Source organism: Chaetura pelagica, unplaced genomic scaffold (genome assembly GCF_000747805.2).
Source record: "Chaetura pelagica isolate M959 unplaced genomic scaffold, ChaPel_1.0 scaffold24, whole genome shotgun sequence".
Lineage (NCBI taxonomy): Eukaryota > Metazoa > Chordata > Aves > Apodiformes > Apodidae > Chaetura > Chaetura pelagica.
In genome coordinates this window covers 2,903,655-2,917,424 of record NW_009953077.1, presented here as the reverse complement: position 1 = coordinate 2,917,424, position 13,770 = coordinate 2,903,655, and the positions used below count along the sequence as shown (strand labels likewise).

The window sequence follows — 13,770 nt, the reverse complement described above, 5'->3', positions numbered from 1 at the left end:
CGGCCGGAGTGAGGCTGCTCTGCTCCCAAACACCAACTGCTCCTCAGCCTCAAGTACCCTGGAAGCCGCAGATTGTCTCAAGATCACTCGGAAGGTCTCCTCAGGCAGAAGGAGATGATTTAAAGGTGAAAATGAGAAGGTTTCCAGCCCTCAAACCTTGGCTACTTTTCTGACGGCAGAGTCTGAGAGCTCAGATGTCTTCTTTACTCTGGGAACAGGATTTGTAACGAAAGAGATCTTTAATTTTTATTCTTTTTTTAAATCCTGACAAAGAAGATTATTGGGAAGCTATTAAAATCCCTTATTGTGATACAGATGGATTTAAAAAAGTGTTAGATCTTTCCAATGAACACTAATAGAGTGCTCTGCTCTTGGTTGGATTACTCAGGTAAGGAGCTTCTTGAGGATTTCAGATTCAGAAAGCAGATCTGGAACTCATCAGATAATAAGTGGAGGAATTCTCACTGCTGTGCTTCTTGTTAATGATAAGATGATGTGTGTGTGTGTGACAGCAGTTTGCTGGCAAACAAGTGCATGAAGGCAGGGTTGTAAGGAATGCTGGGCTTTGAGCAAAGGGAATTTGAAACAGTGGAGTTTGAGAGAGGTTTTGTGAAAAAGAGAGGGGGAAAATAAAAAGCAGAGATTTAATAATAAAGCCTGAGTGGGTAAAGTCAGTCTGCTGCCCATGTGGTTAAGGATATGATGCCCAAGGAAGACACAGGAGCATTTAGCAGGCTGGAGAAGTTTGCCTTTGCTTTGCTGTTTGGCTAGGATTTTTAAAGATCAGTTTAAATACCCTGAATACCTGCAGTATCCCTACGTGAGAGTCACCTTTCCCTCTAACCTTTTTATATAAAAAGCATGGGAGCACCAAATACAACGAGAAGGCAATAACTCCTGATGACATGGGAAGCCTGCTGGGAGCTCCCTGATCAGAGGGGATTGAATCAGTTTAGCAAGATAAATAGGACTAAAAAGAGAGGAGAAAAAGTACACTGTATTCTGCAAAGTAAACAGAAATGAAATAATTACATGATAAGCAGTGCATCAACCACTCGGTACAGAGAAAGGAAGAGCCTCATGCTGATCAGAATAATATTTGGGTATTTTCTATTCTGTTTGGCAATTTATGTGGTTCCTTTCAGCCAATTAAACTTAAAGCTTCCCAAACTCTCTCTGCTTCTTTAAAACCAGGCACAGAAAAATATTTTATATGCATATATTTTCTTACCACTGTATTTCACTCTAGCAATAGTTAATTTTCCAACTGCAGTAATCCCCCTGGTATATCACATTACAGACTTCTGAAGTATTTTTTAAGGATGTGATTTTTCTAAGTGGTAGATTTCATCTTTCAAAGTCTGTCTTGCTCCGTGACAATGATGTTCAGCTGATTGGATTATTAGATAGAAAATGGCATCATGTCATTGGCTGAATAAGGAGAGTGCCTGAAGTTTGATTAATTTGGCAATAGGAAATGCAGCAGAAGGTGTTGTTAAGGGAACTGGACGATGTGTAGCGTAGCTGAGCCTTGCAAACCTCCCAGTCCTTGCAGGCAGTCAGAAAGAGCTGCTGAAGTTAAGAAGTCAGAGAGAAATTCAGCCACTTAGTACAATGACAAATCCAAGTATGAAAACCCACAGTTGTCTGCATAGATTGGCCAAGTATGCCAGCACTGGGAGACAAAGGAATTGCTCCTGCCTTTTGCAACAGAAATCTTTTTAAAAATTTTGACACACTCTGCTTTGTGAAATGATCAAATCTTCTACAAAATACCCCTGAAGTTCAGGCTAGCCATATGCCAGTCCCTTCACAGGTACAGGTCGAACAAAAGGAAACTGATTTAGTCTGGGAATTGGAGCATAATTCTCAGAAACAATTACTTTGTTTAGCAGACAGCATCATGATTAAAAATTAATGCTCACAAAAGTAAAAACCAATAAACTGTTACCTTCTGGGTCAGCACCAGCCTTCCAGTCTTGGAGATGGAGTATTTTTGAAATGTGTCTCAGATATCTGAGCATGTTTTATGCCTATCTGTAATGTTTCTAAAGTAGTTTTAATGTTGTCTGAACATCACTAATTTTTAGCTGGCTATGTGATTTTTTTCTTTTTGAACTCCCTTGTCAATTCAGCTATGGACCAGTGTGTGAATATTTGCTAGCATTCTATTTACATTGTTGTTTTTTTCAGCCCACAGATCATTACAGTTTCATTTTTGCCCCTGAATTATTAAAGTTATCCGGGCTCCTGTGTTGACATCTTGTTACCTCAACTGTCCTTCTTGGGCACAACCTTTGTTGTGTGACAATTGTATCCTGCAGAGGGGAATAATAACCCAGAGATAAAAGACATTTAGCACAAGGAGTAAAAAAAGGAAAAAAAAAGAAAAAAAAAAAACAACAAAAATTACAATGCTGTTGTAATGAAAGCTGACTATTCTGTGTGCTGTTAGGCAATGGATAATAATGTCTGTCTAATATTTTGTTTAGAGAATGGCAGTGGTCTCTGCAATGTCCTGGGTCCTGTGTTTGTGGATAAGTGCCTGTGCAATGCTGCTCTGTCAGGGGTCCCTCCATCACACTTTCCAGCAGCATCACCTGCACAGACCAGGTAGGACTGAGATTAGCTGTGGGATGCCATGAGATTGCAGGCTTTCTGCCCATGCTTATGTCTGTCTTGATAAATGATTGAATAATCATAACATCCATTTTAGCATTTAACTTTTATGAGTTGCTTGCCTTTATATTGCACAGCATCTTTTGTTGGGTCAGTCTAACATGTATTATGCTTTGCCAGTCTGAAGTTGGAACATTCACCCTTTAAAGTTGTCTTCTAACAACTGCCCAGGACAGAATCCCATTTTGAATAATTATTTAGGTTCTCTATCTCTTTTTCTGTCCTTATTTCTATCTCTCCTTCTCCCTGTTTTGTGCAGTTCTGGAGTGGGTGTGTAACTCAGAAAGACAGCAGAGGTTGGGCAACTTTGCAGTTGACCCAAAATGAACATGAATTTGCTTAAAATACCACCATCAGGTCTCACTCATAGTCACTGGTGTTTACTGGAGGTCAGGTGTTTGCCTTAGCAGAAATAAGAGAGACAATTATTCCAAGGTTCTCAAGTTTCCCTCTGAAAATTGGTGGGGTTCTGGAAGTGCAGCCCAGAGGAGAATTTGGGACTGTCTTTCAATGGAGTTACATGCCTGTCAAGTCAGGATAAAGCCCAGAGGTTAGCAGTGGAGAATGCTGTTTGTTTGGACTGTTGTGATCCACAGAGACTGCACATTAGTAGTTTTGTTGTGTTTTTATTACCAGGAATTGATCAGGAAGCTCTTTTGACTGTTAATTGTGCTTTGAAGAACCATGTGCCAGGTTGAAAATTGAGGAGTTGTCATATTCTAGATTAGTATTATCTGGTTAAAATCAGATCAGCCAGGAAAATTGCTTCACAAATTTAGATCCAAGGAAAAGCAACAGAATTTTTAAGATCTTTAGAAATGGGAGATGGAAAATGTTAACTTGGTGATGAATCATTTAATAATGTGGCAACTAGTAATTTAATATTTTCTAATCTAATGGCACACCTGCAAAGATGGACAGTCTTGAACCACAGGTTTACAGCAACCTTAATGGCTCAAACTTTTCCCAACTACTTTCCTTATTCAAAAGTCACAGACATTGGCATTGTCTTGTTTTCTTGTAATTAAATGTGTAGCATGAAGGAATAGACCTAAATCTTTGATAGACTAATGTTCAGTAGCTGTGTTAGGACATCAGATTAAGTCATGGTGTTGTGTTTGTTCACTGGCATTGGAAGTTTGAGCAGCACGGTTCTTGTGTGGGACTTGCAGAGAAATTAACAAAATGTTTATAACAATGCAATTGTAAGTAATGCTGTTGGTTATTTGAGTCTGCCTCCCAGTTAAAGAAAAGGGGGAAAACAGCCCAGCTAAACAAAGGTAAAAGGAAAAGGTAATCTTGTTTTCTAAGATCAGTTGAACAAGTGATATTATGAGAAGAAATGAGAGCTGGGCAGGTTCAGAGCTCTGCAACATTTGCCTAAGCTTGAAAAATCACCTTTTTTATGAAGCAAGAACAGCAAGACACTGAATGCATACCAAGTGTTGAGGAAATGTGAAAAATGACAATCTTTCACTTGGAGATGTGATACAGATAGAGTGAAGGTTTTACAGCTGCCTCATCACCTACTTAGAAACAGCCAAGCCTTCCCTCCTGCGAGCCTTTCTCAGGCAGCTTCTCGGCACCCTACGTGAATAAGATTGATGGTGTTCTGATCCCAGGCAGCCAATTTCAGTCTCTCAAGAAATAATCCACTACATTGACAGATGAGTGGAATTTGATGTGATGTTCACCTCGGATTCAGATTGTGCTGCACCTGGGAAGTATCAGCTAGTGAGTGTCCTTTAGGGAAACCGTTAGAGATTGTGAACAATTTCTGCTGTCACAACAGAAAATCAAGGCAGTGTTTTTTGTAAGGCCATGGATTTGCAGTCTGCCAACTGAATGTGAAAGGTTGTACATAAAAGGGATGGAAATATGTTAACTAGCAAACGGAGTGATTTTAATGTATTCAACTGCAGTCCCTGAGCACACCCTATTTTTCATATTTATAATATTAGGAATGCGTCATTTACTTTTAGTTAGTCACTGTGTAAGTAAGATTAAAATGTTCAGCCAAATAAAAGTGAATAAAAAATGGATGCAGATGAGACAGTGGGTAATTTCAGTAATTTAATATTTGGTACATGGAATTTCAGCTTATTGAACCATGGCAAATGTAGCTGTAATCAACAGCAAGCTCAGCATACCTTTCAGTTCGTGATCTTCCATAGTTAACAAGATGCTCTAAAATGAGAGACTTGGAACTGATCTACTCCATGGTGGGGCTACTTTGGTACAAGATAATTAAGAAGGTAGATTGCACTCTGTCTTGTGCTTCTCATACTTGATGAATAGAAGAGTCTCACTGAGCACAGGAAGGTGCAGGTAAAAGATAAAATCCTGCTGGAGTCTGTTTAGCATCAATAAACTTGAACAGAACTCAGTGGATTAGCACAGTGAATATACCCATCTGTGCTGCTAGGGTTAATCCAGTTTTGAAACACTGGAAAACAAGGGCAATATATGCAAAGGTTAGGTTTTCATCAGAGTATTCTGGGCTTGTTCTTTTTTTTTTTTTTTCCCCCTGAAACTTTCTTCAGCAAGTATCTGAAGGGGCTGAAATAGATTCCTACACACTGTGCAATCACAGGAGCTTAAACTTCCTTTCAGTGTAGTAAATTTTTTCAGTTTGAATTCAGAACTTCTCTGTTCAGTTAGATGATGTAGCAGAAGGTACAAACCTGAAACCAAATATGATAAACTGCTTTATGTGATAGTATTTGTAATTGTCTGTAGCTTCACTTTCTGTGAAATGTTGGCAGGTGGGCACAGACCATAAGGACATAGTAAATACTGCTTGAATGTATTTGATACTCTATTATTTATACCTGTTCATTAATTCTTTTTTGACTCATTAGCAAAATGAAAAGTTGGAATGCAACTCTTAACCACCCTTAAGTATGGGTGGATGATCCTTTTGTGACAGAAGAGGAGGGCGAGGTAGATTTTTGTTTCTTCACAGAGATCCAGAGGAGAACTTGAGCATGAGGTAGCTGAACACCAGTGCAGTGTAAATCCCCTTGGGTAATGCATGCAGCTTTCTGTAGTTTTTTTTTTTGTCTATATTTCATCTAAATGAAAATGATGTTTGGCAAAGAATGTATGAAAGCATGCACAGGAAATAAGTTTATGTGGAAACAAATCTCCATTTTTTTCAAGTGTGTCATTTTTTTGTGATTTAATAAGAAGCATCAGTAATGAGAAGAATTCTGCATGGGCTGATTTAGGCTCTAAGATCCACACAGTGGTAGAGCTGTTGAATTGGCCTGAGGACTAGAGTGGACAGGTTGTGATTTGCAGTTAGCTGAGTACCTGTGATAGTCCATTGCTCATTGGATTGACAGGATTGACCCCGCCCAGAGGTAGGAAGTAGACGCTGACATTTGGCAAGACGGCAACATATTAAGAAAGCAAAGGGATCAAGTTTAAGAATAAAAAATACCTGCCACCTTTTCAATCACACAGTTTTTATCAAGTTTTCTTGCTTTATTCCATAAAGAAGGATATTTTCCCCCCAGTAAGGGCCATCAGGTAGTACTGAATCACAGTGGGAAACACTGGCCACACATTCCTTAAAAATACAGGGAAGTACTTTGGATGCATCTCTGTTTGTGCAAAATAAGGAGCTACACATTAAGGATGCTGGGGTGCTCTTGCATGCAGTGAAAAAGATGTGAGGCAGATACAAGCAAGAACATATACCTGCTGTAACAATGCTGACATTTGCAAATATGTTAATTAAAAATTGGCCTATTCAGAGGAAGAGATCATGGACTGAATCAAGGCTGGAATCGTTTGTCTCCTAAACATGAAGTACCTTTTATTGTGACAGTAGTTAATGATGTGTGCATTAAAAATCACCTTAAAAACTGACTGTCTGTGCCTCAGAGTACAAGGAGGAAAATCTGTCTCAAAGTAACTCTACACAAACTAACAAGCAATATCAACCTAAGGATGCTCTGAACATGTTTCTCAGTAGACAGCATTTTGCAAAAACTTGAATCTGTGAGCAAAAAATTTCTTTGTTCAGATCTTGGCCTTCCCACTGATTTTTATTGCCTTGAGGGAAACAGAATATTTTTACTTTTCAAAAGGTCTGTGGTTTTCATAGGTCCCATATATGTGGCTTTTCAGTTCAAAACAGACTGGGAAGAATGTTGGTCTGACTAATTCCTTGAGAAAGTGCAGATAAAATACATGTCTTGAATTAGCAGAGCAATTGAAATCTGGAAGATGAATTAAATGGGATTTTTGCTCTTGATACTGATAGAAGCAAGTGTAGGACTAGGCACTTCATGTGTAGGGTGTCTGTGAGTTGATAATCAGACTGGCTGGATGCAAACTGTTGCTTTTGGTACAAAACAGAAATTGCCATGCAACAGCCTAGGCAGTACCCAGTAGATCATGCCATGGACATGAAAGCTGGCAACTGGTGTTTCTTGTGGTGCTAGAGCTAACAAATTTGTTCATTTTAACTAAGGCCTGATTCAGATTTCATTTACACCAACAAATGTACAGAAGGCACCTTAGACATCCCAATTTATTCATGCTCAGATAAACCTTCTGCCAACCAGCTATTCCAGTCCTTCACTGGAAATAATCTCTCTTATGATACCCTCTTGTTATGCACCTCTGGCCTCCACAGTCTGATCTTGACTATGTGAAAACTCCAACTGCTAAATACAGAAATCCAGGTTGGAGGTACTTGCTCTATTCCAGGTCACACAAACAATACATTGGGATGTATGTGGACAAAGGTAATTATCTATTTTGCATATGTAGACAACTGATGTAATGAAACCAACAGATTCTAGCAGGAAGCATGATAGTGCTGAATTGCCCACTGTGCTTGTGATGTGCGTGTTTACAGCAGCAGACTTTGTCAGAAGTATTGTGTCTTGTGATTTTATTTTCTGAAAAACTGAACCTCCAAAAGAGAAGCAACGTTGCTATACAGTGGGTTTGCAGGCTGAGTGTTAACTGTGGTTTGGTTTTTCTGGGATCTGTAAGCTGTGACTTTAATGAGCTTCTGTCTCGGGGAAAGGGTAGGAAGGCATTGTCAAGGAGCAACCAGTACTCAGTGGAGGCAAGAGGAAACCTCTCCTCCCCAGAGAAGGGAGCATAGCTGGGAGGCTCACAGCTTGGCTACAGGTGAAGGAAAGCTGTTGCCAGTCATGCTGCTGTGTGTGATGCCTTGTTACTTCTGATCCAGGGAGATGAAGCAACTGGAGGTAGAGCAGGTGTTGCAGCTCGGTGGACTGTGAAGAGCAGCACAGCCAAGATGTGTGCTGGGGCACTGAGCAGACTGCTGTGCCCAGCACAGCTCTGTGGGAGCTGCTAGAAGCACAGGTGTGTTCCCGGTGAAGGCCCTCACAACACACCTTGTGCAAAAGAACAAGGTGTTAACAGTGGTATTTTGAGATAAAGGACATGCCTCATGAGCATGTGATTTGTGCTCTTTCAGTTGTCCCTGCTCTGTTCTTCTGCCCAGCCATGCTCCCGTCCCTGTCCCTGCTCTTGTCCCCTTCCCATGCCACTTCAGCTCTCCCTGAGGCAGGAGCAAAACACGACCCTCCTTGTGTGGCAGAAGCTGCTCTGGAGAAGCAGGGAGCACAAAGTGCCTTGTGTTGTGGTGGCCCTGGCAGGCATCATCTCCTCCCACACCCTTGTGCTGAGCCTCCAGCTCCAAGTGCAGCCTTGGGGCCTTGATGAGTCACAAAGAGACCTTTCAAAGCACTGTGCTATTTGTAGCTCACTGTCATGGTATTAAAGACTGTGAGAATTCATAGTATGGTGGTTAAGTCCCAAGGAAAATTTGGCACCTACCAATACAAACCCCAATGGCAAACGATGTTACTCTGTGCTGAAGTATTTCTGCTGATAACATCAGAAACCTGCCTTTAATGATTAGCCTACTTTAGTCCAAGGTTCATTTATATTTTAAAAGGTAATATCCAAGTGCATTTCCTCCTAAGATAGATGTGTTTTCTCCCATTAAGTTTCATATTGTTTTATCCTATCCTGCCTATAATCTTAGTATTTCCTTCTGAGTGTTTTCTTTTCTACTCTGCTGTGAAATCAGCCTTTGCAGTGAACAGGATTTATTTTCCTGATGGGATTCAGCTTTTTTTTGCCATTTCCAGATGCTCTGTACAGAATAGTGCTCTCCAGCTAAACTTACTGTATTGCATGGGAGTGGTGCTGGAGAGTTCTCATTGCACTGCAGGCAGGGACCACAGCAGCACAGTTGGACACTACACTTATGAGATTCAGTCAATGATGCACAATGGGGGCCTGGGGGTGTAAATTAAGCTGAATGAAGTTACCAAGCCCTGTTTATGTATGTGTGAGTCATATTTCTGTGCTCTATTTGGAAGATCATTTGACATCTCCCTCTTGCCTTCTGTGTTCCTTTCAGAACAACAGCTTTCCTCTTTTTCCTCTGTACTGAATGAAGAAACCAGTCCTGCTCTTCTTGAAAGGTCACTCCAGTGACAGCAGGTGCAGGATCACTGGTGCTCTCATGATAATCTATAATTGTGTTGTAGTATTCCATTGTAATCCTTATTTTACCTTGTGAGAACTGCTTTGTTTGGGATCTGAATTGCTGGCAGGAATGGAGGACTTTACTAGTTTTTGGATGGTGTTAAGGAGAATCACCAAGTGAAGTGCAATGCATGGACAATTGGCTGAGATGATGGAATTTCCTTCTCCCAGGGTGCTCTCCTTGTGGTGCCTTGTCCTTGAGCTACAAGCAATTTGGGAATAGTCTGCTCTACACTAGCAGATCCCACCCACAGTCACATGTGCTGTGTGTTTTTTAAAATTGTGCATAAGTGTTTCTTCTATGAGTTGTGAAGTTATATTTGTGGATCGTGCACCTTGGTTTAGGCTAAGCTGGACAACGAGTATCTGTTTGCTTACTCCCTACCCTCTTGATGGGATGGGGAGGACAAAATATAACTAAAAATTCTTGGGTTGAGACAAGGAAGAGTTCATTCACCAGTTATGGTCATGGGCAAAACAGACTCAGCTTGGGAAGAAAAATCAATTTGTCACCAATCAAACCAGAGCAGGACAAGAAGAAACAAGACCAGATCTTAAAAACCACCTTCCTCCATCCATTCCTTCTTCCTGTGCAATAGGCAATTAAAAAGCAGCTTAAATTGTGATTCTTGTCTCTTGGTTATTAGGAGACCTGCTAATTCAGATCCAAGTAGACAATCTGTCCTTATGCATGATGCAAATTTTCTGTTGGATTAATCTTACTTCTGTAAATGACAAAGCTGACTCAAGGACCTTCACTGTGAATCTACTGAACACAATGAGGAAAAATCACTTCTATACTTAACCTTTGTGCCAGAAAAAGTTATATTAGTGGAGAATTTGATCAGAAAATACCTATGAACTTACACGTAAGTTTATTGGAGAGTGGGGAACTTGAAATTGCAGTTTCCTGTGCTGTAAAATAATGCCAACAGCCAACAGGCTCCATAGGTCAGCCTGAGTGCAGGTGAGAGCATCAGGATCTTCACTGCACACACTGATCAAACTTTAGCTTTTTTTTAGTGTCCCCACTAATGCTCTTCGAAAATACCATTAAATATTTCTGGCAAGTAAATCCTCAGTGTGATTTTACTGTATTGTTCAGGATTTATTAATTATAATCTTTGCTTGCAGACTCTATTTATTTTTGATCATGACATTAATTGGTTGCCAAAACAAACTAGAGGTAATTGTGTTTAATTAGATGTTTGGGAGCAAGCAAGGGTAGTTTCTGTGGCAAATCAGTTTCATTGATGTATATGTTTATATGTTGTGGGTTTTTTAAAGAACATGCATAAATGAAGTCTCTTTTTTAGCACCTTTTTCTCTATGTGCTGCCCAGGAATCATCAGTAGCACAGTTAAGACTTTAATCAGCAGCACTGAACTTAAAGGAGGTCTGGTGTTACCATAGGCTGCCTGCTTTCCCCAAATCTCTGCTGCTTTAATAAAAGGTATTTCCCTTAGTTCACACATTTAAGCAAGATTTTTAGATGTCAGGGCTACACTATCACTGTTTTCTGTGAATATCATTAACTCATGAAGTTCATCTTCCTGGTTACTTGCATGATATGCTTTCAAATTTGAGTGATCACTCAGCCAGAAGACACTTGGGCATTAAACCCAAAAATTAAGAGATGAGTTGAAGATAAGAGATTTCAGGTTTCTAGTTGTTTTCAGTATGCCAGGGCAGGATCAGACAGAGAATGATTGTGTCTAAGCCAACTACCACATCAGTAGTATAATTATTTCTGGAGTAGTATCATATTTTTGTGAGGCTTTAAAATGCAGCTGCTTTTTTTCACCAGATAATTAGAAACTGCCTTTCCATGGCTAAAGCCTCAGTGCTTTCTCCATCAAGTCATCTGGCTGGGTGGCTGTTTATCTTAACCTTGTTTTGAGTTTCTCCTACAAATAGATGACTCCTTTAGTCCTAATTTAGTTTCTCTTGGTATTTCTATTATCCCTTTCTAGTTGGCAGGCAGGGAAATCAGATGTGCATCAAATGAACCCATTTGTCATGGATTAGTGCATGCAAATGCCTTGATGACAGCAATAGACAAAAGCTGGAGAGTGAGTGTTAACTTTGGAAGAGAAGATTAACAAGGCCACAAGACCAATGATAGCAGTTCCTAAATTAGATTATTCAATGCCTAAGAGCAAGGGAACACTCTTCTGTCCCCTCCTTTGACAGTTTTGCTGAAATTCTAAGAGGTTAGGTTAATGCAAACTGAACCCTGCGAAGTGGAGATGTATCCATGGGAGCTCCTGGCTTCCCCAGGGCTACACAATGTCAGGACCTTTCCTGGTTTTACTAAAACTCAGCTGTACCTGCAGCAGAGATGGGACTCATAGCTAGGCAAAAGTGGAGAAGGCCATGAGTGACACTGCAAAATGCATAACCTGGGTTGTGACACAGCACACTGGAAGTCAGAAGGGCTGCCCAGCAGGATACTTGAGAGTCATGTCATGGTGGAATGTATCTTCCTCAGTAGCTTCCTTGGAAATGTTTTGCATTTCCTTCTCCAAGAGCAGAATTGGTAATTGTTTAGTGCTGATCTACTGTTGATAACATGCTGAATTGAATTGAGTTGACTAGATACTTGTCTCACATTTGTGTTTGTCACTGCGATTTCTTTGAGCCTGGTTGGATTCTTTGAAGTCCTAAAAGATAAGTGTGGGCTTTGCTGAATTCTCTGCTCCAAGGATGGTGTGAGGAAGAGCTGAGACACAGTTGTGGGAAGGGAATTTTAAGATGCCCTGGCTGGGAACAGGCTGTGGACAACGAGCATTCTGTGCACATTTGCCCATTTTATTTCCATTCCTCCCAAACCACCCTTAGGAGAGTTCCAGAAACAGAAGCTGTAATTTATGGAAGGCTCACAATGTAGCCAGAAAATTACCTGTGAAGGATGTCTTGTTTGGTTCAGCCGGTGGTGGTTAAGGACTTGGTAGGGTCTCTACGTCCTTCCCCACTAGTGGCCCTTTCTTGGCTGCTGCAGTTGATTTTCAAGCCTATTGCAGAATTTTTGCTTCTTACTTGCTGAAACTTTGAAAACCTTCAAGCTGGGCAAAGGTCTTTTCTGGTTTTTACCTCAATTTCGGCAACACAGGAGCTCAGATGTTGTACAGCTACTTATTGGCATGGTTGTGTTTCCTAATAGAGCTTCGTGCTGTCAGAGGTGCAGTCTTGTGTCCCAGTTCATACTGGGGACACCTGGTTGGACTTGAGGGGGGTCCTTTTCCTCTCATGCAATAAAAAGGTGACTGAGGTTCAGCTGATGTCCAGTGCCTGGCTTGCAGAGAGTATGGAGAGACTCTTGTTAGATCTTGAGAATCAAGTTAGGAATTTATTTTATCTGTATTGCTGAATTAATGTAAAAATAGCTCATTTTTACCTCTTGTGGTTATAAGCTTATATGTGCTTGAGGGATTGTAGCGAATTTTCTCTTCTATTGTGACAATTGTTTGTTTATTTTTGTGGGCTGATAGAATACAGGGTAACACTCTGCATTTTGCAAAGCAATGTTTCTTTTGTTGTGTGACTAAAGCAGTGTAAATAATTTTTTTTTCTTTGACAGCCAAAGCAAGATATCAACTGGTGGTTTGGTGCAGTATTTACATTTTGAAATTAGTTTAGAACAATTTGTTTTCTTGCTAACTGGAAAAGAAAAAAGAAAACAAAACCTGAAATAATTTGTCATATTTCTGAACACTGAAAGAAAAGCAAGGGAAAGGCTGGATTAAATGAGAGAAAAAAGTCTAGAGAAGGTAAAGCTTCTTTCCTTAAATTTCTATCAGAACCTCTAAGCAGAAGCTGTGTTCTGCTGTAGGGGCTGACCCTTCATCTTCTCTCTCCCAAAAGTAGAGCTGTGATGTTCAGATATTGTTGGTACCTCTTGAGTTTTCCATTTCAAAGGAATAATTACATAATGAGGGGATTAGAGATGGGACATCAGGATTTTTCTTTCTCACTTGTTGTGAGAGGGCAAAAAAAGCCAGCCCACTGCTCCCAGTCTCCATGGCTGGTAGAGTGGCTTGGGTGAGGGTGAGTGGGCTTTGAGACAGGCCCTACCCCTGCCAAGGAGTGAGGAGATGGAAGAGGCACTGCTGAACTGATGGCTGATAAAATTGAGCCCACAGCTCTGCTCTGGGTGGCTCTGGGATGGTGGGGGCAGCTGCTGGTCATTAAGAGCTGAGTGCATTGGGAAAGGAGGCTTCACAGGTAAAGGATGGACACTTTAAAAGTAACTTGTTGTGAAGTTTATCCTCTGGGAAGGGCAGACTTGGGGTGGTTGTGCTTTACTTTCAGAAGAAGAAAGCTGAGCTGCTGCCTGTGAGCTCTGTGTGATGTGGTAAGCAAAGATCTTCTGCCATTCTTCTGCTGTGTTTGACCTGAAGGCTTGGCCTGTGGCTTTTCTCTCTGCTTGCATTTTGGAGGGGGCCAAGGCTGCAGCCCAGCCACAGCAGAGCCCTGCTCGTGGCACCGCTCCCGGCCTCTGCTCCTCCTTTCAGAAGGAAGCAGGAGAGCACAGGTAGGGAA

General features: G+C 40.9%; 1 protein-coding gene across 1 annotated transcript in view; it reads left to right on the top strand.

Moving 5' to 3' along the window:
* The first annotated feature begins 2,495 nt into the window (after positions 1-2,495).
* FAM19A1 (family with sequence similarity 19 (chemokine (C-C motif)-like), member A1) overlaps positions 2,496-13,770 on the top strand; it is a 214,011-nt gene continuing 202,736 nt past the window's right edge. The window contains exon 1 of the mRNA XM_009996903.1: positions 2,496-2,613. Within this exon, the coding sequence (XP_009995205.1) occupies positions 2,496-2,613 (118 nt within the window). The remainder of the gene's footprint in view (positions 2,614-13,770) is intronic.